The sequence below is a fragment of the Salmo salar genome, chromosome 18 (assembly GCF_965601325.2).
Source record: "Salmo salar chromosome 18, fSalSal1, whole genome shotgun sequence".
In the NCBI taxonomy this organism is placed as follows: domain Eukaryota; kingdom Metazoa; phylum Chordata; class Actinopteri; order Salmoniformes; family Salmonidae; genus Salmo; species Salmo salar.
The window spans coordinates 46,097,901-46,124,087 of NC_138308.1; the positions used below are offsets into that span (position 1 = coordinate 46,097,901).

The following is a 26,187-nucleotide window of genomic DNA, read 5'->3' on the forward strand; positions in this document are numbered from 1 at the left end:
GATCTGTTACATCGTAGCCTACAAGGACAGACCATAACATTCTGAATGTTAATAAAACGAGACACCGGTAGCCTACACAAGTCTAACTGGTTGTTATCGTCAGTCAGCCAGAGGAACCAGTCAGTCAGAGGAACCAGTCAGTCAGAGGGACCAGTCAGTCAGAGGGACCAGTCAGTCAGAGGGACCGCAGTCAGTCAGAGGAACCCACAGTCAGTCAGAGGAACCCACAGTCAGTCAGAGGAACCGAAGAACATCAAAGGTAAGTGAATATTTATAATGCTATTTCTGACTTTTGTTGACTCCACAACATGGCGGGTATCTGTATGGCTTGTTTTGGTGGCTGAGCGCTATACTCAGATTATTGCAAAGTGTGCTTTAGCAGTAAAGCTTTTTTGAAATCTGACACAGCGGTTGCATTAAGGAGAAGTGTATCTTTAATTCTATGCATAACAGTTGTATATTTTATCATCGTTTATGATGAGTATTTCTGTAAATTCACTGGATGTCTTGGAGGCAAAACATTTCTGAACATTACACGCCAATGCAAAATTGGGTTTTGGATATAAATATGAACTTTATCGAGCAAAACATACATGTATTGTGTAACATGAAGTCCTATGAGTACCATCTGATGAAGATCATCAAATGTTAGTGATTAATTTTAGCTGTATTTCTGGTTTTTGTGACGCCTTTTCCTTGCTTGGAAAATAGCTGTGGGTTTTCTTGTCTAGGTGCTGTCCTAACATAATCTAATGCTATGCTTTCGCCGTGAAACCTTTTTGAAATCGGACACTGTGGTTGGATTAATGAGAAGTTTATCTTTAAAATGGTGTATAATACTTGTATGTGTGAGAAATTTGAATTATGAGATTTTTGTTGTTTTGAATTTGGCGCTCTGCTATTTCACATACCCCAGAGAGGTTAAACATTCACAGTGTAGGTTGGGAAAAGAATGTGAATCCCTAGACTAATGACTTCTCTAAAGGCTAATGACTTCTCCAAAAGCTAACTGGAGTCAGGAGTCAGCTAACCTGGAGTCCAATCAATGAGACGAGATTGGAGATGTTGGTTACAGCTGCCCTGCCCTATAAAAAACACTCTCAAAATGTTAGTTTGCTATTCACAAGAAGCATTGTTTAATGTGAACCATGCCTCGAAAAAAAGAGATCTCAGAAGACCTAAGATGAAGAATTGTTGACTTGCATAAAGCTGGAAAGGGCTACAAAAGTATCTCTAAAAGCCTTGACGTTCATCAGTCCACGGTAAGACAAATTGTGGCGGTCCTGCAAAGGATATCAGACCCAGAGAGAAGGGAGGGATATGGTGTGAGGGCTCTGGGCTACAGGATATCAGACCCAGAGAGAAGGGAGGGATATGGTGTGAGGGCTCTGGGCTACAGGATATCAGACCCAGAGAGAAGGGAGGGATATGGTGTGAGGGGTCAGGGCTACAGGATATCAGACCCAGAGAGAAGGGAGGGATATGGTGTGAGGGCTCTGGGCTACAGGATATCAGACCCAGAGAGAAGGGAGGGATATGGTGTGAGGGGTCAGGGCTACAGGATATCAGACCCAGAGAGAAGGGAGGGATATGGTGTGAGGGCTCTGGGCTACAGGATATCAGACCCAGAGAGAAGGGAGGGATATGGTGTGAGGGGTCAGGGCTACAGGATATCAGACCCAGAGAGAAGGGAGGGATATGGTGTGAGGGCTCTGGGCTACGGGATATCAGACCCAGAGAGAAGGGAGGGATATGGTGTGAGGGGTCAGGGCTACAGGATATCAGACCCAGAGAGAAGGGAGGGATATGGTGTGAGGGCTCTGGGCTACAGGATATCAGACCCAGAGAGACGGGAGGGATATGGTGTGAGGGCTCTGGGCTACAGGATATCAGACCCAGAGAGAAGGGAGGGATATGGTGTGAGGGCTCTGGGCTACAGGATATCAGACCCAGAGAGACGGGAGGGATATGGTGGGAAGGCTCTGGGCTACAGGATATCAGACCCAGAGAGAAGGGAGGGATATGGTGTGAGGGCTCTGGGCTACAGGATATCAGACCCAGAGAGACGGGAGGGATATGGTGTGAGGGGTCAGGGCTACAGGATATCAGACCCAGAGAGAAGGGAGGGATATGGTGTGAGGGGTCAGGGCTACAGGATATCAGACCCAGAGAGAAGGGAGGGATATGGTGTGAGGGCTCTGGGCTACAGGATATCAGACCCAGAGAGAAGGGAGGGATATGGTGTGAGGGGTCAGGGCTACAGGATATCAGACCCAGAGAGAAGGGAGGGATATGGTGTGAGGGCTCTGGGCTACAGGATATCAGACCCAGAGAGACGGGAGGGATATGGTGTGAGGGCTCTGGGCTACAGGATATCAGACCCAGAGAGAAGGGAGGGATATGGTGTGAGGGCTCTGGGCTACAGGATATCAGACCCAGAGAGAAGGGAGGGATATGGTGTGAGGGCTCTGGGCTACAGGATATCAGACCCAGAGAGACGGGAGGGATATGGTGGGAAGGCTCTGGGCTACAGGATATCAGACCCAGAGAGAAGGGAGGGATATGGTGTGAGGGCTCTGGGCTACAGGATATCAGACCCAGAGAGACGGGAGGGATATGGTGTGAGGGGTCAGGGCTACAGGATATCAGACCCAGAGAGAAGGGAGGGATATGGTGTGAGGGGTCAGGGCTACAGGATACCAGACCCAGAGAGATGGGAAGGATATGGTGTGAGGGGTCAGGGCTACAGGATATCAGACCCAGAGAGATGGGAAGGATATGGTGTGAGACAGGAGAGATGATATCCTGGATGAGAAGATGAGACTTCCTCCTGCTGGGGAACAGAGTCCAGGAGCATAAAGAGTCATCAGGCTCAGCTGCTGCCATTGTGCATTTAGTCTCAGACTGGAGAAAATTACTAGGTCCCAGCCTCTACTGCCGAGCTCAGCCCAGACTCTGGAAGAGACGTTAATGATTAGGTCCCAGCCTCTACTGCCGAGCTCAGCCCAGACTCTGGAAGAGACGTTAATGATTAGGCCCCAGCCTCTACTGCCGAGCTCAGCCCAGACTCTGGAAGAGACGTTAATGACTAGGCCCCAGCCTCTACTGCCGAGCTCAGCCCAGACTCTGGAAGAGACGTTAATGATTAGGCCCCAGCCTCTACTGCCGAGCTCAGCCCAGACTCTGGAAGAGACGTTAATGACTAGGCCCCAGCCTCTACTGCCGAGCTCAGCCCAGACTCTGGAAGAGACGTTAATGATTAGGCCCCAGCCTCTACTGCCGAGCTCAGCCCAGACTCTGGAAGAGACGTTAATGACTAGGCCCCAGCCTCTACTGCCGAGCTCAGCCCAGACTCTGGAAGAGACGTTAATGATTAGGCCCCAGCCTCTACTGCCGAGCTCAGCCCAGACTCTGGAAGAGACGACAAAGATGATCGCCATAATTATATGCAAATGAAGTCCCTCTGAAGTGCAGCTGACGATGAGATGGGTTCGGAGGAGCCGGCTGGCTAGCACTGTAGCATTGGTAGTGTGTTAGACTGTAGCATGTTAGACACAGAGTGGACAAAACATTAGGAACATCTGCTCTTTCCATGACAGACTGACCAGGTGAAAGCTATGATCCCTTATTGATGTGACTTGTTAAATCCACTTCAAATCAGTGTAGATGAAGGGGAGGAGACGGGTTAAAGAAGGTAATTTGTCTGGTGTTCACAAACAATCAGGGCAATTTCGGTTTGAAAGTATGTTTTTGAGAATTGATGGACTACAGTAAGCTGATAGCCAAGCATTGAGAAATAGCAGTCAGGTCCGGTCAGCCCTCTTAATCACAGGTTTTGGCTTTCCCCAGTGAGAGCTGAACTACAGCACGTCAAACCTGTAGAAAATGGACCACGAGGTGGACAGAACTTTCCCCAGTGAGAGCTGAACTACAGCACGTCAAACCTCTAGAAAATGGACCACGAGGTGGAAAGAACGAGATCTAAAAAGCAGTGAGACCAACATTAATTCGTCAGTCAGTACCTCCACTTTCTTTCCGTGTGTGCGTGTGTGCGTGTGTGTGTGTGTGTGTGTCTCTCAATACCTCCAGTTTCTTTCCGTCCTCGTCGTAGACTGTCATGGTGACCTCTACATTCTTGGGGGTGGATTTGCTGCCTTTATCAAACTCTCCCTGAACCAGGGTTACGTAGATATCGTTACGCACGTCACCTAAGGGGAAACAAACAGGCTTATGAGTACACACACCTCACTGACAAAGGGTCGTATTCTAACTGTAGACCTGCACGCTGAATGTGGATCTCACTAACAAAGGGTCGTATTCTGACTGTAGACCTGCACGCTGAATGTGGATCTCACTGACAAAGGGTCGTATTCTGACTGTAGACCTGCACGCTGAATGTAGATCTCACTGACAAAGGGTCGTATTCTGACTGTAGACCTGCATGCTGAATGTGGATCTCACTGACAAAGGGTCGTATTCTGACTGTAGACCTGCACGCTGAATGTGGATCTCACTGACAAAGGGTCGTATTCTGACTGTAGACCTGCACGCTGAATGTGGATCTCACTGACAAAGGGTCGTATTCTGACTGTAGACCTGCATGCTGAATGTGGATCTCACTGACAAAGGGTCGTGTCCCAATTTGGCCCCAAGTCAGACCATATATAGAGTCTTCAAGACCAACACCGGTTTGAATCTCACAGTGGAAAGAGGGCACGATACTATCAATCAATCAAACACATTTATTTATAAAGCCCTTCTTACATCAGCTGATATCTCAAAGTGCTGTACAGAAACCCAGCCTAAAACCCCAAACAGCAAGCAATGTAGAAGCATGGTGGCTAGGAAAAACTCCCTAGAAAGATCAGAACCTAGGAAGAAACCTAGAGAGGAACCAGGCTATGAGGGGTGGCCAGTCCTCTTCTGGCTGTGCCGGGTGGAGATTATAACAGAACATGGCCAAGATGTTCAAACGTTCATAAATGACCAGCAGGGTCAAATAATAATAATCACAGTGGTTGTCGAGGGTGCAACAGGTCAGCACCTCAGGAGTAAATGTCAGTTGGCTTTTCATAGCCGATCACTCAGAGTATCTCTGATACTACCTGGCATGACGATCTCTGAATGGATCATAATACTACCTGGCATGACGATCTCTGAATGGATCATAATACTACCTGGTATGATGATTTCTGAATGGATCATAATACTACCTGGCATGACGATCTCTGAATGGATCATAATACTACCTGGCATGATGATCTCTGAATGGATCATAATACTACCTGGCATGATGATCTCTGAATGGATCATAATACTACCTGGTATGATGATTTATGAATGGATCATAATACTGCCTGGCATGATGATCTCTGAATGGATCATAATACTACCTGGTATGATGATTTCTGAATGGATCATAATACTACCTGGCATGATGATTTCTGAATGGATCATAATACTACCTGGCATGATGATCTCTGAATGGATCATAATACTACCTGGCATGATGATCTCTGAATGGATCATAATACTACCTGGCATGATGATCTCTGAATGGATCATAATACTACCTGGCATGACGATCTCTGAATGGATCATAATACTACCTGGCATGATGATCTCTGGGAAGCCCATCTTGCGGGCTACGGCTGTGGAACGGTCAACCAGGTGAGGGAAGTCCTTCCTGATCTGATGGATATCACCCGGAAGCAGCTTCAGGGTCACCCACAGACCTGGGAACAGGGAATATGACATGTAATCAATCAAATCAGAGCATCTTCAGGGTCACCCACAGACCTGGGAACAGGGAATATGACATGTAATCAATCAAATCAGAGCATCTTCAGGGTCACCCACAGACCTAGGAACAGGGAATATGACATGTAATCAATCAAATCAGAGCATCTTCAGGGTCACCCACAGACCTGGGAACAGGAAATATGACATGTAATCAATCAAATCAGAGCATCACCACAGACCTGGGAACAGGAAATATGACATGTAATCAATCAAATCAGAGCATCTTCAGGGTCACCCACAGACCTGGGAACAGGGAGGGAGGGAGAAGAGACCGTTGTTAAGGAAGCTAATGCTAATACCAACGTATGACGATCTCAGTGGGAATCTCCAGTTGGTATGAGAACCAAGACAAATTGCTGGAGGTCAAGGAGTCTAAATTTACCACATGGAGCAATTCACACTGTTTTTTTTCTTCTTCAGGAAAATGACTCTCTCTAGTTTATGAAGAGGGGTTTCTATGGCAGCTCGTAGTTTACCAGTGTTCCAAATATAAAGCTTTAAAATCCTGCAGTTCATTCTTTTCATTTGGTCCGTGTGTAACTGCTTCCTTTCTTCAGGAAATATGGGTCATCAGACAGAACATTTACATCGTTCTGAAACAGAACACGGAGCAGTAGTTGTAACATCCTCAGCTAATTGGCCAGTAGACCGAGGTCGTATCCCAATTGGCTACCCTATTCCCTATGTAGTGCACTACTTTTGACCAGGGCCCGTAGTTCACTATGTATGGAAAAGAGGTGCCGTTTGGAACGCAGCCAGAGAGACAGTGGGACTTAGCAACAGGGGAGGTCAGTCTGTCTGAGGGTCTGTCTCCTCTTAAACCAAATGGACCAACATGCAGTGATGATATACTGGGTCTATAGCTTACTGCACAAACCTCATCGCTACAGAACTGCTTTTAATTGGTTAATGTTGTTACATTATTTCAAGTCAAAACATCTGAGAGGAAGATCTGGGATTGGCTGGTGGCCACTGTACGACATGGTCCATAATAAAGAACAGCCATCCTCCCTCTGCAGGCTGTACGACATGGTCCATAATAAAGAACAGCCACCCTCTCCTCCCTCTGCAGGCTGTACGACATGGTCCATAATAAAGAACAGCCATCCTCCCTCTGCAGGCTGTACGACATGGTCCATAATAAAGAACAGCCATCCTCCCTCTGCAGGCTGTACGACATGGTCCATAATAAAGAACAGCCATCCTCCCTCTGCAGGCTGTACGACATGGTCCATAATAAAGAACAGCCATCCTCCCTCTGCAGGCTGTACGACATGGTCCATAATAAAGAACAGCCATCCTCCCTCTGCAGGCTGTACGACATGGTCCATAATAAAGAACAGCCATCCTCCCTCTGCAGGCTGTACGACATGGTCCATAATAAAGAACAGCCATCCTCTCCTCCCTCTGCAGGCTGTACGACATGGTCCATAATAAAGAACAGCCACCCTCTCCTCCCTCTGCAGGCTGTACGACATGGTCCATAATAAAGAACAGCCATCCTCCCTCTGCAGGCTGTACGACATGGTCCATAATAAAGAACAGCCATCCTCTCCTCCCTCTGCAGGCTGTACGACATGGTCCATAATAAAGAACAGCCATCCTCTCCTCCCTCTGCAGGCTGTACGACATGGTCCATAATAAAGAACAGCCATCCTCCCTCTGCAGGCTGTACGACATGGTCCATAATAAAGAACAGCCATCCTCCCTCTGCAGGCTGTACGACATGGTCCATAATAAAGAACAGCCATCCTCCCTCTGCAGGCTGTACGACATGGTCCATAATAAAGAACAGCCATCCTCTCCTCCCTCTGCAGGCTGTACGACATGGTCCATAATAAAGAACAGCCACCCTCTCCTCCCTCTGCAGGCTGTACTACATGGTCCATAATAAAGAACAGCCACCCTCTCCTCCCTCTGCAGGCTGTACTACATGGTCCATAATAAAGAACAGCCACCCTCTCCTCCCTCTGCAGGCTGTACGACATGGTCCATAATAAAGAACAGCCATCCTCTCCTCCCTCTGCAGGCTGTACGACATGGTCCATAATAAAGAACAGCCACCCTCTCCTCCCTCTGCAGGCTGTACTACATGGTCCATAATAAAGAACAGCCATCCTCTCCTCCCTCTGCAGGCTGTACTACATGGTCCATAATAAAGAACAGCCACCCTCTCCTCCCTCTGCAGGCTGTACGACATGGTCCATAATAAAGAACAGCCATCCTCTCCTCCCTCTGCAGGCTGTACGACATGGTCCATAATAAAGAACAGCCATCCTCTCCTCCCTCTGCAGGCTGTACTACATGGTCCATAATAAAGAACAGCCATCCTCTCCTCCCTCTGCAGGCTGTACTACATGGTCCATAATAAAGAACAGCCATCCTCTCCTCCCTCTGCAGGCTGTACGACATGGTCCATAATAAAGAACAGCCATCCTCTCCTCCCTCTGCAGGCTGTACTACATGGTCCATAATAAAGAACAGCCATCCTCTCCTCCCTCTGCAGGCTGTACTACATGGTCCATAATAAAGAACAGCCATCCTCTCCTCCCTCTGCAGGCTGTACTACATGGTCCATAATAAAGAACAGCCATCCTCTCCTCCCTCTGCAGGCTGTACGACATGGTCCATAATAAAGAACAGCCATCCTCTCCTCCCTCTGCAGGCTGTACGACATGGTCCATAATAAAGAACAGCCATCCTCTCCTCCCTCTGCAGGCTGTACGACATGGTCCATAATAAAGAACAGCCACCCTCTCCTCCCTCTGCAGGCTGTACGACATGGTCCATAATAAAGAACAGCCACCCTCTCCTCCCTCTGCAGGCTGTACGACATGGTCCATAATAAAGAACAGCCATCCTCTCCTCCCTCTGCAGGCTGTACGACATGGTCCATAATAAAGAACAGCCATCCTCTCCTCCCTCTGCAGGCTGTACGACATGGTCCATAATAAAGAACAGCCACCCTCTCCTCCCTCTGCAGGCTGTACGACATGGTCCATAATAAAGAACAGCCATCCTCTCCTCCCTCTGCAGGCTGTACGACATGGTCCATAATAAAGAACAGCCATCCTCTCCTCCCTCTGCAGGCTGTACGACATGGTCCATAATAAAGAACAGCCATCCTCTCCTCCCTCTGCAGGCTGTACGACATGGTCCATAATAAAGAACAGCCACCCTCTCCTCCCTCTGCAGGCTGTACGACATGGTCCATAATAAAGAACAGCCATCCTCCCTCTGCAGGCTGTACGACATGGTCCATAATAAAGAACAGCCACCCTCTCCTCCCTCTGCAGGCTGTACGACATGGTCCATAATAAAGAACAGCCATCCTCCCTCTGCAGGCTGTACGACATGGTCCATAATAAAGAACAGCCATCCTCTCCTCCCTCTGCAGGCTGTACGACATGGTCCATAATCAAGAACAGCCATCCTCCCACACAGACACCGCTGCTTCCTCACTGTGCACTGTGTCTCTCCCTGGCCACACACACACAAACACACACCGCTGCTTCCTCACTGTGCCTCTCCCTGGCCCCCCCCCCCACACACACACACACACACACACACACACACACACACACACACACACACACACACACACACACACACACACACACACACACACACACACACACACACACACACACACACACACACACACACACACACACACCGCTGCTTCCTCACTGTGTGTCTCCCTGGCCACACACACACACACACACACACACCTCCTCCCACACACACACACCGCTGCTTCCTCACCGTGCTCTGTGTGATTCCTTGGCCAGGGATGACCGAGTGGATCTGACATAACTTCATTCAACATGACAACACCACAGAGACTGTTCTCCTCCCTCTACAAATCCCTCTTCAGGTGGTCTGGGGTCCACTAAACCAAGATATGTCAATCCCAGAGCTGTTACTAAGATATCGTCCCTTAGTCAGACCTCAGGACTGTCGTCCCTTAGTCAGACCCCAGGACTGTCGTCCCTTAGTCAGACCCCAGGACTGTCGTCCCTTAGTCAGACCCCAGGCCTGTCGTCCCTTAGTCAGACCCCAGGCCTGTCGTCCCTTAGTCAGACCCCAGGCCTGTCGTCCCTTAGTCAGACCCCAGGCCTGTCGTCCCTTAGTCAGACCCCAGGCCTGTCGTCCCTTAGTCAGACCCCAGGCCTGTCGTCCCTTAGTCAGACCCCAGGCCTGTCGTCCCTTAGTCAGACCCCAGGCCTGTCGTCCCTTAGTCAGACCCCAGGCCTGTCGTCCCTTAGTCAGACCCCAGGCCTGTCGTCCCTTAGTCAGACCCCAGGCCTGTCGTCCCTTAGTCAGACCACAGGCCTGTCGTCCCTTAGTCAGACCCCAGGCCTGTCGTCCTTTAGTCAGACCCCAGGCCTGTCGTCCTTTAGTCAGACCCCAGGCCTGTCGTCCTTTAGTCAGACCCCAGGCCTGTCGTCCTTTAGTCAGACCCCAGGCCTGTCGTCCTTTAGTCAGACCCCAGGCCTGTCGTCCTTTAGTCAGACCCCAGGCCTGTCGTCCTTTAGTCAGACCCCAGGCCTGTCGTCCTTTAGTCAGACCCCAGGCCTGTCGTCCTTTAGTCAGACCCCAGGCCTGTCGTCCTTTAGTCAGACCCCAGGCCTGTCGTCCTTTAGTCAGACCCCAGGCCTGTCGTCCTTTAGTCAGACCCCAGGCCTGTCGTCCTTTAGTCAGACCCCAGGCCTGTCGTCCTTTAGTCAGACCCCAGGCCTGTTATATCATTCCTCCCTGTACAGTAACTTTAAAAATGTTGTTTGTGATTGGCCTCCTTGGACCAAATTCCTCAGTCATAATGTATTGTATATCATATTGTATTGCATATCATACTGTATAGTCTCTCATACAGTAACGCCACCCAACAGAACCTCCCTGCTCTCTCACAGTACCACTCCAAGCATCTCCTCCCTCCCTGGACAGTAACTTTACCTTGTCCCTTGTGGTTGACCTCCTTGGCAGCGATGACCTTGTTGATGACGGTCTGGAGAAAGTCGCTCTCCCCCGCCACCCTGGGTGAAAAACGGGAGATGTTCAGCTGCCTGTGGCGAAGCACGGCGTCATCCAACGCTAGCCTGTAGTAGGCACATGACAGGAACAACACCAGAGGAGAGGAGGGCAGAGAGAGAGAGAGGAGAGGAGGAGAGGAGGAGGGGAGGAGAGGGCAGGGAGAGAGAGGAGGAGGGCAGGAGAGGGCAGGGAGAGAGAGGAGGAGGGGAGGAGAGGGCAGGGAGAGAGGAGGAGGGGAGGAGAGGGCAGGAAGAGAGAGGAGAGGAGGACAGAGAGAGGAGGAGGAGAAGAGAGGCCAGAGAGAGAGAGAGGAGAGGAGAGGAGAGGAGGAGAGAGAGAGGAGAGGAGGAGGAGAAGAGAGGGCAGAGAGAGAGAGGGAGAGGAAGGCAGAGAGAGAGAGCAGAGGAGGAGGAGAGGAAGAGGAGGAGAGGAGATTACAGTAGAGGAGCAGGATGAGGAACCAACACGACAGAGACATGTTAGATTACAGTAGAGGAGCAGGATGAGGAACCAACACGACAGAGACATGTTAGATTACAGTAGAGGAGCAGGATGAGGAACCAACACGACAGAGACATGTTAGATTACAGTAGAGGAGCAGGATGAGGAACCAACACGACAGAGACATGTTAGATTACAGTAGAGGAGCAGGATGAGGAACCAACACGACAGAGACATGTTAGATTACAGTAGAGGAGCAGGATGAGGAACCAACACGACAGAGACATGTTAGATTACAGTAGAGGAGCAGGATGAGGAACCAACACGACAGAGACATGTTAGATTACAGTAGAGGAGCAGGATGAGGAACCAACACGACAGAGACATGTTAGATTACAGTAGAGGAGCAGGATGAGGAACCAACACGACAGAGACATGTTAGATTACAGTAGAGGAGCAGGATGAGGAACCAACACGACAGAGACATGTTAGATTACAGTAGAGGAGCAGGATGAGGAACCAACGTTAAGGAAGGAAACACAGAAGAGATGATGGTTTAGGACATTGTGCCAGCCAACTCTAGTGTCCTTCTAGTAACAAAGCAAGATAGTGAAGCAAAGGTGTCTCAGTTTCCTACCATCTTCATGTCTAAAGCATTAAGGAAATGATGGAGCCTACCTACCCATAGAGGTGACATAGATGAAGTAAAGGACGACTAAAACAGGATTTATTTATGTGAGGGGTCTAGCGCTAGGGCACCGTCTAGGCCACCGTCTAGGGCACAGGCTAGGGCACAGGCTAGGGCACCGTCTAGGGCACAGGCTAGGGCACAGGCTAGGGCACAGGCTAGGGCACAGGCTAGGGCACCGTCTAGGGCACCGAGCCATATTGATTGTGAGGAGCAGTGACAGAGTACAGAGCAGGAGAAAACAGCAGATGTAGTTTGGGAAGCTGGGGAGTCACATGATGTGGCAGCTGCTGTGAGAGCTGAGAGAGACAGATGTGGGGCGTTGTGTGTCTGTAGCGCAGGGGCATTAAAACAAGGGGAGGAAAAAGAGTAGCTACAACCAGTGTAGCTACAACCAGTGTAACTGGTAGCTAGAACCAGTGTAGCTACAACCAGCGTAACTGGTAGCTAGAACCAGTGTAGCTACAACCAGTGTAACTGGTAGCTAGAACCAGTGTAGCTACAACCAGTGTAACTGGTAGCTAGAACCAGTGTAGCTACAACCAGTGTAACTGGTAGCTAGAACCAGTGTAGCTACAACCAGTGTAACTGGTAGCTAGAACCAGTGTAGCTACAACCAGTGTAACTGGTAGCTAGAACCAGTGTAGCTAGAACCAGTTTAGCTGGTAGCTAGAACCAGTGTAGCTACAACCAGTGTAACTGGTAGCTAGAACCAGTGTAGCTACAACCAGTGTAACTGGTAGCTAGAACCAGTGTAGCTAGAACCAGTGTAACTGGTAGCTAGAACCAGTGTAGCTACAACAGCTGTAACTGGTAGCTAGAACCAGTGTAGCTACAACCAGTGTAACTGGTAGCTAGAACCAGTGTAGCTACAACCAGTGTAACTGGTAGCTAGAACCAGTGTAGCTACAACCAGTTTAGCTGGTAGCTAGAACCAGTGTAGCTAGAACCAGTTTAGCTGGTAGCTAGAACCAGTGTAGCTACAACCAGTGTAACTGGTAGCTAGAACCAGTGTAGCTACAACCAGTGTAACTGGTAGCTAGAACCAGTGTAGCTACAACCAGTGTAACTGGTAGCTAGAACCAGTGTAGCTACAACCAGTTTAGCTGGTAGCTAGAACCAGTGTAGCTAGAACCAGTTTAGCTGGTAGCTAGAACCAGTGTAGCTAGAACCAGTTTAGCTGGTAGCTAGAACCAGTGTAGCTAGAACCAGTTTAGCTGGTAGCTAGAACCAGTGTAGCTAGAACCAGTGTAGCTGGTAGCTAGAACCAGTGTAGCTAGAACCAGTGTAGCTGGTAGCTAGAACCAGTGTAGCTAGAACCAGTGTAACTGGTAGCTAGAACCAGTGTAGCTAGAACCAGTTTAGCTGGTAGCTAGTACCAGTGTAGCTAGAACCAGTGTAGCTGGTAGCTAGAACCAGTGTAACTGGTAGCTAGAACCAGTGTAGCTAGAACCAGTGTAACTGGTAGCTAGAACCAGTGTAGCTAGAACCAGTGTAACTGGTAGCTAGAACCAGTGTAGCTAGAACCAGTGTAACTGGTAGCTAGAACCAGTGTAGCTAGAACCAGTGTAACTGGTAGCTAGAACCAGTGTAGTTAGAACCAGTGTAACTGGTAGCTAGAACCAGTGTAGTTAGAACCAGTGTAACTGGTAGCTAGAACCAGTGTAGCTAGAAACCAGTTTAGCTGGTAGCTAGTACCAGTGTAGCTAGAACCAGTGTAGCTGGTGGCTAGAACCAGTGTAGCTAGAACCAGTGTAACTGGTGGCTAGAACCAGTGTAGCTAGAACCAGTGTAGCTAGAACCAGTGTAGCTAGAACCAGTGTAACTGGTAGCTAGAACCAGTGTAGCTAGAACCAGTGAAACTGGTAGCTAGAACCAGTGTAGCTAGAACCAGTGTGACTGGTAGCTAGAACCAGTGTAGCTAGAACCAGTGTAACTGGTAGCTAGAACCCGTGTAGCTAGAACCAGTGTAGCTAGAACCAGTGTAACTGGTAGCTAGAACCCGTGTAGCTAGAACCAGTGTAACTGGTAGCTAGAACCAGTGTAGCTAGAACCAGTGTAGCTAGAACCAGTGTAACTGGTAGCTAGAACCACTGTAGCTAGAACCAGTGTAGCTGGTAGCTAGAACCAGTGTAGCTAGAACCAGTGTAACTGGTAGCTAGAACCACTGTAGCTAGAACCAGTGTAGCTGGTAGCTAGAACCAGTGTAGCTAGAACCAGTGTAGCTGGTAGCTAGAACCAGTGTAGCTAGAACCAGTGTAGCTGGTAGCTAGTTTCCTAGCTTGTTGATGAAGTTGTAAGGCATTTAAAAGTTATGGGTCAGATTCATCGACTCTTGAGGATGAAAGGCGGTTCCAGTGGACGATGTCACCATGGTAACATTTTTGAATGTTAGGACAGTATATTTTATCCAAACTTATTTTTCTCCATCCCATGAGTGTTTGCGAGTTATCTGATCAGATCAGACAGTCTACGTGAGACAATGGTGAGACCGGCTCATAGTGATGTCTGGAATGGAGTAAATGGAATGGCATCAAACCCAAGGATGCCATGTTGTTCAATACCGGTCCACCTATTCTGTTCCAGCCATTACTATGAGCCCGTCCTACGATTTAAAGTGCCACCAGCCACCACTGGAGAGTGCAACGACAACAAGAAAAGGAGTGTAGGAGAACAAGTGATGGGAGAACGAGAGGAGAGGTGTCAGAGAAGAGGTGCAGTACAACAGGGGTTTTCAAAACCTCTCCACCGGGAACTCGTTCCATGGATTTGAACTATTCCTCAGCTAGCACACCTGATTCAACGTGTCAACAAATCACCGAGGCCAAATCAAGTGAGCTAGTTCAGGGCTACGACAAAACGGTGAAACGTCAAGGGGGGGGGTCCCAGAGGAGAGCTTTTAAGACCACTGCAGTATAACTAACCAACTCCCTCAGGGTTTTAACAGGGTTTCAATCACATCCATTTCAACATGTTACCCTGGATACACACAACACCGGTATCAACAGTACAGCCAAAATGGCACCCGATTCACAATATAGTGCACTACTTTTTACCAGGGCTCTACATAGGGAATAAGGTGAGGTGAAAACAAGGTGTCTCCTCTAGTTAAGACTCAACTCGTCTTCACTTTGAGGTGTAAACAAGGTGTCTCCTCTAGTTAATACTCAACTTGTCTGAATGATGCATAGCATTTAATGGAATACATATAGCATGTTTATACAGTACAGTATGTTTATACAGTACAGTACGTTTATACAGTATAGCATGTTTATACAGAATAGTATGTTTAAGGGTAGAAATGAAGTAAAGAAGAGCTTGATTGAATTAAAAATCAGCAATAACATTGACTAACATCTAACCATTTCCTCTTCCTTTAGACTTTAACTAAATCATAATAAATTAGATTAGAAAAGGCCATCGTAGCCCTGGTCCAAGTCTTACAGGGAAAGATGTTGCCGCTGGCAACAATAAGGAGGAACGTGACATTATATCTCAAGCTTTGATTTACAAACGTGAGGGCCATTTCCGTCTCCAAAACGAAGCTGTTTGCATGCCAGAGATCTCTAACCAATTATATAGTTACATCAAACAGTCCTTTTTTTAGGAACGGTAACTTCCTGTTTAGTTTGCCTTTAGAACAGGGTCGTAGCTAAAAACTCAAGCTGCTATTAAGGAAACTACCGACACTGGAAATTCATCACTACGATATTGTCTGTGTGTGTGTGTGAAATTCAACCTTGCGTCCAACACACACCTACTTCTCTCCCTTTTCCTCTGTGTAAATGTGAAGTCTAACCCATGATTTATGTTCCTAGATAGAGCTGTTAACTGAAGAGATCTGCCTACCGTGCCAACTAAACTAAACTGCTTGGTTCCTACGACTGAGCTCCAAATCACACTCTATTCCCTACATCCTTCACTAAGTTCAAAAAGTAGCGCACTATATAGGGAATAGGGTGGTAGTGCACTATATAGGGAATAGGGTGGTAGTGCACTATATAGGGAATAGGGTGCCATTTGGGGTCAATAGTAGTGCACTATATAGGGAATAGGGTGCCATTTGGGGTCAATGCTAGTGCACTATATAAGGAATAGGGTGCCATTTGGGACTCATACTAAAGCATTTCCAATTATGAAATCCTCTCAGGAACACAGGCAGTTAATGAGATCGCCTTAATTTAGTCACAGTGGAATAGTGGAGGGCCTGAGTCCCAAATGGCACCCTATTTCCTATATAGTGCACTACTTTAGACCAGGGCCCATAGGGTAGTAGTGCACTACTTTAGACCAGGGCCCATAGGGTAGTAGTGCACTACTTTAGACCAGGGCCTATTGCGTAGCAGTGCACTACATTAGACCAGGGCCTATAGGGTAGCAGTGCACTACATTAGACCAGGGCCTATAGGGCAGTAGTGCACTATATAGGGAACAACATGCCACCAACAAACTCTGACACTACACATCCAAATATATCTGACCAATTCCGTAAAGTCAGTGTGGAAGAGGTGAAAAAGAAGATTGTTGTCTATCAACAATGACAAGCCACCGGGGTCTGACAATCTGTGTGGAAAATTACTGAGCATAATAGCAGAAGATATTGCCACTCCTATATTGCCACATCTTCAATATAAGCCTACTAGAGAGCGTGTTCCCTCAGGCCTGGAGGGAAGCTAAAGTCATTCCACTACCTAAGAATAGTAAAGACCCATTTACTGGCTCAAATAGCCGACCAATCATACAACAAAATACACCGTATGAAACAACGGGGACTGTGAAGAAACACACACAAAAAGGTAGACACACACATACATGGTAATATTGTTGTGTGGTGGTATTATACATTTAGTATTGTAGATGTGTAATAATGTTATATGATGTACTGTGTTTTATCTTTTGTTTTATACGTGCTTTAATGTGTTTGGACCCCAGGAAGAGTAGCTGCTGCCTTGGCAGCAACTAATGGGGATCCATAATAAACCCCAGGAAGAGTAGCTGCTGCCTTGGCAGGAACTAATGGGGATCCATAATAAACCCCAGGAAGAGTAGCTGCTGCCTTGACAGGAACTAATGGAGATCCATAATAAACCACATGAAGAGTAGCTGCTGCCTTGGCAGGAACTAATAGGGATCCATAATAAACCACATGAAGAGTAGCTGCTGCCTTGGCAGGAACCAATGGGGATCCATAATAAACCCCAGGAAGAGTAGCTGCTGCCTTGGCAGGAACTAATGGTTATCCATAATAAACCCCAGGAAGAGTAGCTGCTGACTTGGCAGGAACTAATGGTTATCCATAATAAACCCCAGGAAGAGTAGCTGCTGCCTTGGCAGGAACTAAATGGGGATCCATAATAAATCCCAGGAAGAGTAGCTGCTGCCTTGGCAGGAACTAATGGGGATCCATAATAAACCCCAGGAAGAGTAGCTGCTGCTTTGGCAGGAACTAATGGGGATCCATAATAAACCCCAGGAAGAGTAGCTGCTGCCTTGGCAGGAACTAATGGAGATCCATAATAAACCCCAGGAAGAGTAGCTGCTGCCTTGACAGGAACTAATGGAGATCCATAATAAACCCCAGGAAGAGTAGCTGCTGCCTTGGCAGGAACTAATGGGGATCCATAATAAACCCCAGGAAGAGTAGCTGCTGCCTTGGCAGGAACTAATGGGGATCCATAATAAACCCCAGGAAGAGTAGCTGCTGCTTTGGCAGGAACTAATGGGGATCCATAATAAACCCCAGGAAGAGTAGCTGCTGCCTTGGCAGGAACTAATGGGGATCCATAATAAACCCCAGGAAGAGTAGCTGCTGCCTTGACAGGAACTAATGGAGATCCATAATAAACCCCAGGAAGAGTAGCTGCTGCCTTGGCAGGAACTAATGGGGATCCATAATAAACCCCAGGAAGAGTAGCTGCTGCCTTGGCAGGAACTAATAGGGATCCATAATAAACCCCAGGAAGAGTAGCTGCTGCCTTGGCAGGAACTAATGGTTATCCATAATAAACCCCAGGAAGAGTAGCTGCTGCCTTGGCAGGAACTACTGGGGATCCATAATAAACCCCAGGAAGAGTAGCTGCTGCCTTGGCAGGAACTAATGGGGATCCATAATAAACCCCAGGAAGAGTAGCTGCTGCCTTGGCAGGAACTAATGGAGATTCATAATAAACCCCAGGAAGAGTAGCTGCTGCCTTGGCAGGAACTAATGGGGATCCATAATAAACCCCAGGAAGAGTAGCTGCTGCCTTGGCAGGAACTAATGGGGATCCTTAATAAACCCCAGGGAGAGTAGCTGCTGCCTTGGCAGGAACTAATGGGGATCCTTCATAAACCCCAGGAAGAGTAGCTGCTGCCTTGACAGGAACTAATGGGGATTCTATAATAAACCCCAGGAAGAGTAGCTGCTGCCTTGGCAGGAACCAATGGGGATCCATAATAAACCCCAGGAAGAGTAGCTGCTGCCTTGGCAGGAACTACTGGGGATCCATAATAAACCCCAGGAAGAGTAGCTGCTTCCTTGGCAGGAACTAATTGGGATCCATAATTAACCCCAGGAAGAGTAGCTGCTGCCTTGACAGGAACTAATGGGGATCCATAATAAACCACATGAAGAGTAGCTGCTGCCTTGGCAGGAACTAATAGGGATCCATAATAAACCCCAGGAAGAGTAGCTGCTGCCTTGGCAGGAACTAATGGTTATCCATAATAAACCCCAGGAAGAGTAGCTGCTGACTTGGCAGGAACTACTGGGGATCCATAATAAACCCCAGGAAGAGTAGCTGCTGCCTTGGCAGGAACTAATGGGGATCCATAATAAACCCCAGGAAGAGCAGCTGCTGCCTTGGCAGGAACTAATGGAGATCCATAATAAACCCCAGGAAGAGTAGCTGCTGCCTTGGCAGGAACTAATGGGGATCCATAATAAACCCCAGGAAGAGTAGCTTCTGCCTTGACAGGAACTAAATGGAGATCCTCATAAACCCCAGGAAGAGTAGATGCTGCCTTGGCAGGAACTAATGGGGATCCATAATAAACCCCAGGAAGAGTAGCTGCTGCCTTGGCAGGAACTAATGGGGATCCATAATAAACCCCAGGAAGAGTAGCTGCTGCCTTGGCAGGAACTAATAGGGATCCATAATAAACCCCAGGAAGAGTAGCTGCTGCCTTGGCAGGAACTACTGGGGATCCATAATAAACCCCAGGAAGAGTAGCTGCTGCCTTGACAGGAACTAATGGGGATCCATAATAAACCCCAGGAAGAGTAGCTGCTGCCTTGACAGGAACTAATGGGGATCCATAATAAACCCCAGGAAGATTAGCTGCTGCCTTGGCAGGAACTAATGGGGATCCATAATAAACCCCAGGAAGAGTAGCTGCTGCCTTGGCAGGAACTACTGGGGATCCATAATAAACCCCAGGAAGAGTAGCTGCTGCCTTGGCAGGAACTAATGGGGATCCATAATAAACCCCAGAAAGAGTAGCTGCTGCCTTGGCAGGAACTAATGGAGATCCATAATAAACCCCAGGAAGAGTAGTTGCTGCCTTGGCAGGAACTAATGGGGATCCATAATAACCCCCAGGAAGATTAGCTGCTGCCTTGGCAGGAACTAATGGGGATCCATAATAAACCCCAGGAAGAGTAGCTGCTGCCTTGGCAGGAACTACTGGGGATCCATAATAAACCCCAGGAAGAGTAGCTGCTGCCTTGGCAGGAACTAATGGGGATCCATAATAAACCCCAGAAAGAGTAGCTGCTGCCTTGGCAGGAACTAATGGAGATCCATAATAAACCCCAGGAAGAGTAGTTGCTGCCTTGGCAGGAACTAATGGGGATCCATAATAAAAACAAATAGGGAATAGGATGCCGTTTCAGATGCAGGCCCTGTCTACTCTACACACTGCTTCTACGGTAGAGGAGACGACTTCAGGGACAGAGGTCAGAGTACTACCCTAACGTAGACCTAATGTTCTGGTCCATAGAGGTCAGACTACTACCCTAACGTAGACCTTATGTTCTGGTCCATAGAGGTCAGAGTACTACTCTAACGTAGACCTTATGTTCTGGTCCATAGAGGTCAGAGTACTACCCTAACGTAGACCTTATGTTCTGGTCCATAGAGGTCAGAGTACTACCCTAACGTAGACCTTATGTTCTGGTCCATAGAGGTCAGAGTACTACCCTAACGTAGACCTTATGTTCTGGTCCATAGAGGTCAGAGTACTACCCTAACGTAGACCTTATGTTCTGGTCCATAAAGGTCAGAGTACTACCCTAACGTAGACCTTATGTTCTGGTCCATAGAGGTCAGAGTACTACCCTAACGTAGACCTTATGTTCTGGTCCATAGAGGTCAGAGTACTACCCTAACGTAGACCTAATGTTCTGGTCCATAGAGGTCAGAGTACTACCCTAACGTAGACCTAATGTTCTGGTCCATAGAGGTCAGAGTACTACCCTAACGTAGACCTTATGTTCTGGTCCATAGAGGTCAGAGTACTACCCTAACGTAGACCTTATGTTCTGGTCCATAGAGGTCAGAGTACTACCCTAACGTAGACCTTATGTTCTGGTCCATAGGAGGTCAGAGTACTACCCTAACGTAGACCTTATGTTCTGGTCCATAGAGGTCAGAGTACTACCCTAACGTAGACCTTATGTTCTGGTCCATAGAGGTCAGAGTACTACCCTAACGTAGACCTTATGTTCTGGTCCATAGAGGTCAGAGTACTACCCTAACATAGACCTTATGTTCTGGGCCATAGAGGTCAGAGTACTACCCTAACGTAGACCTTATGTTCTGGTCCATAGAGGTCAGAGTACTACCCTAACATAGACCTTATGTTCTGGTCCATAGAGGTCAGAGTTCTACCCTAACGTAGACCTTATGTTCTGGTCCATAGAGGTCAGAGTACTACCCTAACGTAGACCTAATGTTCTGGTCCATAGAGGTCAGAGTACTACTCTAACGTAGACCTTATGTTCTGGGCCATAGAGGTCAGAGTACTACCCTAACGTAGACCTTATGTTCTGGTCCATAGAGGTCAGAGTACTACCCTAACATAGACCTTATGTTCTGGTCCATAGAGGTCAGAGTTCTACCCTAACGTAGACCTTATGTTCTGGTCCATAGAGGTCAGAGTACTACCCTAACGTAGACCTAATGTTCTGGTCCATAGAGGTCAGAGTACTACCCCAACGTAGACCTTATGTTCTGGTCCATAGAGGTCAGAGTACTACCCTAACGTAGACCTTATGTTCTGGTCCATAGAGGTCAGTGTACTACCCTAACGTAGACCTTATGTTCTGGTCCATAGTGGTCCCAACATAGACCACCATAATGTTCTGGTCCATATTTGATGTGTTTATGCAACATGTTCCCATGATGAAGTAGAAACTGAGACATCAATATGGGTTTTATGACTTAGTGTGCTGTAATATGGTGATGGATAGGAGAGAGAGTGTGTGTGTGTGTGTGTGTGTGTGTGTGGTGTGTGTGTGTGTGTGTGTGTGTGTGTGTGTGTGTGTATTTCATACTCACGGCTGGAAGGGGATGAAATGCTGCTTGTCCTCATCATCCATCTTGCCTGTTATGATGTCAGTCACATCCATTACTGATAGAGATAGAGACATATAGTATAGAAGGTCAATGGTACAGCAGTCTGTTACTGATAGAGACAGGACATATAGTATAGAAGGTCAATGGTATAGCAGTCTGTTACTGATAGAGACATATAGTATAGAAGATCAATGGTATAGCAGTCTGTTACTGATAGAGACAGGACATATAGTATAGAAGGTCAATGGTATAGCAGTCTGTTACTGATAGAGATAGAGACATATATTATAGAAGGTCAATGGTATAGCAGTCTGTTACTGATAGAGACAGGACATATAGTATAGAAGGTCAATGGTATAGCAGTCTGTTACTGATAGAGACATATAGTATAGAAGGTCAATGGTATAGCAGTCTGTTACTGATAGAGACAGGACATATAGTATAGAAGGTCAATGGTATAGCAGTCTGTTACTGATAGAGACAGGACATATAGTATAGAAGGTCAATGGTATAGCAGTCTGTTACTGATAGAGACATATAGTATAGAAGGTCAATGGTATAGCAGTCTGTTACTGACAGAGACAGAGACATATAGTATAGAAGGTCAATGGTATAGCAGTCGGTTACTGATAGAGACAGAGACATATAGTATAGAAGGTCAATGGTATAGCAGTCTGTTACTGACAGAGACAGAGACATATAGTATAGAAGGTCAATGGTATTGCAGTCTGTTACTGATAGAGACATATAGTATAGAAGGTCAATGGTATAGCAGTCTGTTACTGATAGAGACATATAGTATAGAAGGTCAATGGTATAGCAGTCTGTTACTGATAGAGACATATAGTATAGAAGGTCAATGGTATTGCAGTCTGTTACTGATAGAGACAGGACATATAGTATAGAAGGTCAATGGTATAGCAGTCTGTTACTGATAGAGACAGGACATATAGTATAGAAGGTCAATGGTATAGTAGTCTGTTACTGATAGAGACAGGACATATAGTATAGAAGGTCAATGGTATAGCAGTCTGTTACTGATAGAGACAGAGACATATAGTATAGAAGGTCAATGGTTTAGCAGTCTATTACTGATAGAGACATATAGTATAGAAGGTCAATGGTATAGCAGTCTGTTACTGATAGAGATAGAGACATATATTATAGAAGGTCAATGGTATAGCAGTCTGTTACTGATAGAGACGAGACATATAGTATAGAAGGTCAATGGTATAGCAGTCTGTTACTGATAGAGACATATAGTATAGAAGGTCAATGGTATAGCAGTCTGTTACTGATAGAGACAGGACATATAGTATAGAAGGTCAATGGTATAGCAGTCTGTTACTGATAGAGACAGGACATATAGTATAGAAGGTCAATGGTATAGCAGTCTGTTACTGATAGAGACATATAGTATAGAAGGTCAATGGTATAGCAGTCTGTTACTGACAGAGACAGAGACATATAGTATAGAAGGTCAATGGTATAGCAGTCTGTTACTGATAGAGACAGAGACATATAGTATAGAAGGTCAATGGTATAGCAGTCTGTTACTGACAGAGACAGAGACATATAGTATAGAAGGTCAATGGTATTGCAGTCTGTTACTGATAGAGACATATAGTATAGAAGGTCAATGGTATAGCAGTCTGTTACTGATAGAGACATATAGTATAGAAGGTCAATGGTATAGCAGTCTGTTACTGATAGAGACATATAGTGAGGTCAGGAGCAGCGCGTGCGGCAGATGGGTCAGGTTGCAGTCTGTTACTGATAGAGACAGGACATATAGTATAGAAGGTCAATGGTATAGCAGTATGTTACTGATAGAGACAGGACATATAGTATAGAAGGTCAATGGTATAGCAGTCTGTTACTGATAGAGACAGAGACATATAGTATAGAAGGTCAATGGTATAGCAGTCTGTTACTGATAGAGACAGAGACATATAGTATAGAAGGTCAATGGTATAGCAGTCTATTACTGATAGAGACATATAGTATAGAAGGTCAATGGTATAGCAGTCTGTTACTGATAGAGATAGAGACATATAGTATAGAAGGTCAATGGTATAGCAGTCTGTTACTGATAGAGACATATAGTATAGAAGGTCAATGGTATAGCAGTCTGTTACTGATAGAGACAGAGACATATAGTATAGAAGGTCAATGGTATAGCAGTCTGTTACTGATAGAGACAGGACATATAGTATAGAAGGTCAATGGTATAGCAGTCTGTTACTGATAGAGACATATAGTATAGAAGGTCAATGGTATAGCAGTCTGTTACTGATAGAGACAGGACATATAGTATAGAAGGTCAATGGTATAGCAGTCTGTTACTGATAGAGATAGAGACATATATTATAGAAGGTCAATGGTATAGCAGTCTGTTACTGATAGAGACAGGACATATAGTATAGAAGGTCAATGGTATAGCAGTCTGTTACTGATAGAGACATATAGTATAGAAGGTCAATGGTATAGCAGTCTGTTACTGATAGAGACATATAGTATAGAAGGTCAATGGTATAGCAGTCTGTTACTGATAGAGACATATAGTATAGAAGGTCAATGGTATTGCAGTCTGTTACTGATAGAGACAGGACATATAGTATAGAAGGTCAATGGTATAGCAGTCTGTTACTGATAGAGACAGGACATATAGTATAGAAGGTCAATGGTATAGCAGTATGTTACTGATAGAGACAGGACATATAGTATAGAAGGTCAATGGTATAGCAGTCTGTTACTGATAGAGACAGAGACATATAGTATAGAAGGTCAATGGTATAGCAGTCTGTTACTGATAGAGACAGAGACATATAGTATAGAAGGTCAATGGTATAGCAGTCTATTACTGATAGAGACATATAGTATAGAAGGTCAATGGTATAGCAGTCTGTTACTGATAGAGACAGAGACATATAGTATAGAAGGTCAATGGTATAGCAGTCTATTACTGATAGAGACATATAGTATAGAAGGTCAATGGTATAGCAGTCTGTTACTGATAGAGATAGAGACATATAGTATAGAAGGTCAATGGTATAGCAGTCTATTACTGATAGAGACATATAGTATAGAAGGTCAATGGTATAGCAGTCTGTTACTGATAGAGATAGAGACATATAGTATAGAAGGTCAATGGTATAGCAGTCTGTTACTGATAGAGATAGAGACATATAGTATAGAAGGTCAATGGTATAGCAGTCTGTTACTGATAGAGACATATAGTATAGAAGGTCAATGGTATAGCAGTCTGTTACTGATAGAGACAGAGACATATAGTATAGAAGGTCAATGGTATAGCAGTCTGTTACTGATAGAGACAGGACATATAGTATAGAAGGTCAATGGTATAGCAGTCTGTTACTGATAGAGACAGGACATATAGTATAGAAGGTCAATGGTATAGCAGTCTGTTACTGATAGAGACAGGACATATAGTATAGAAGGTCAATGGTATAGCAGTCTGTTACTGATAGAGACATATAGTATAGAAGGTCAATGGTATAGCAGTCTGTTACTGATAGAGACAGAGACATATAGTATAGAAGGTCAATGTTAAACAGTACATAAAGTCTATAACCTTCTCTCTCTATCGCCGTAGCACAAGCAAGATACATTCTACACATTGCATCGGGGCAAAACAATGAGCGTTTTGTGTGATGTCATCTGAATAGGTATGCTGCCATATAGCCAGCAGTCTGACTCCTGTTTAGCCAATGAATGGAAGGAAGATGAAAAAATGACATTAAATCCCTATGAAGTGCCTGTCTGTGGCTTGCTAGTGCTAGTTTATATGATGTGTAGTCTACATACAGCTGGCTGAAATAGCTTCATGTAACTCCCCTCCTGAACACATAACATTAAATCCCTAAACAACCTGCCTGTGTCATGTTTATGTTTGCAATAGCCTACTGTTACAACAAACAAAGAGCTGCGTCTGTTTCAACTTCTGTGTAGAAGGAGCAGCAGAGTCATGGAGTGACTGACCACGGAGCAGCAGCAGAGTCAAGGAGTGACTGACCACGGAGCAGCAGCAGAGTCAAGGAGTGACTGACCACGGAGCAGCAGCAGGGTCAAGGAGTGAGTGAGCATGGAGCAGCAGCAGAGTCATGGAGTGACTGACCACGGAGCAGCAGCAGGGTCAAGGAGTGAGTGAGCACGGAGCAGCAGCAGAGTCATGGAGTGACTGACCACGGAGCAGCAGCAGGGTCAAGGAGTGAGTGAGCACGGAGCAGCAGCAGAGTCAAGGAGTGACTGACCACGGAGCAGCAGCAGGGTCATGGAGTGACTGACCACGGAGCAGCAGCAGGGTCAAGGAGTGACTGACCACGGAGCAGCAGCAGGGTCAAGGAGTGACTGACGACGGAGCTGCAGCAGAGTCAAGGAGTGACTGACCACGGAGCAGCAGCAGAGTCAAGGAGTGACTGAGCACGGAGCAGCAGCAGAGTCAAGGAGTGACTGAGCACGGAGCAGCAGCAGAGTCAAGGAGTGACTGAGCACGGAGCAGCAGCAGGATCAAGGAGTGACTGAGCACGGAGCAGCAGCAGGATCAAGGAGTGAGTGAGCACGGAGCAGCAGCAGAGTCAAGGAGTGACTGAGCACGGAGCAGCAGCAGAGTCAAGGAGTGACTGAGCACGGAGCAGCAGCAGA

The 26,187-nt window shown here is 46.6% G+C and overlaps 1 protein-coding gene across 2 annotated transcripts in view; it reads right to left on the minus strand.

Annotated features, from left to right (window-relative positions):
• LOC106613940 (dedicator of cytokinesis protein 1) overlaps positions 1 to 26,187 on the minus strand; it is a 733,517-nt gene that overhangs the window by 636,636 nt on the left and 70,694 nt on the right. For both annotated transcript variants that reach the window (XM_045701156.2, XM_045701155.2), the window contains exons 11-14: positions 21,505 to 21,577; positions 10,759 to 10,838; positions 5,610 to 5,735; positions 4,084 to 4,208 (exon numbers count right to left, since the gene is read on the minus strand). In XM_045701156.2, the coding sequence (XP_045557112.1) occupies positions 4,084 to 4,208; positions 5,610 to 5,735; positions 10,759 to 10,838; positions 21,505 to 21,577 (404 nt within the window). The remainder of the gene's footprint in view (positions 1 to 4,083; positions 4,209 to 5,609; positions 5,736 to 10,758; positions 10,839 to 21,504; positions 21,578 to 26,187) is intronic.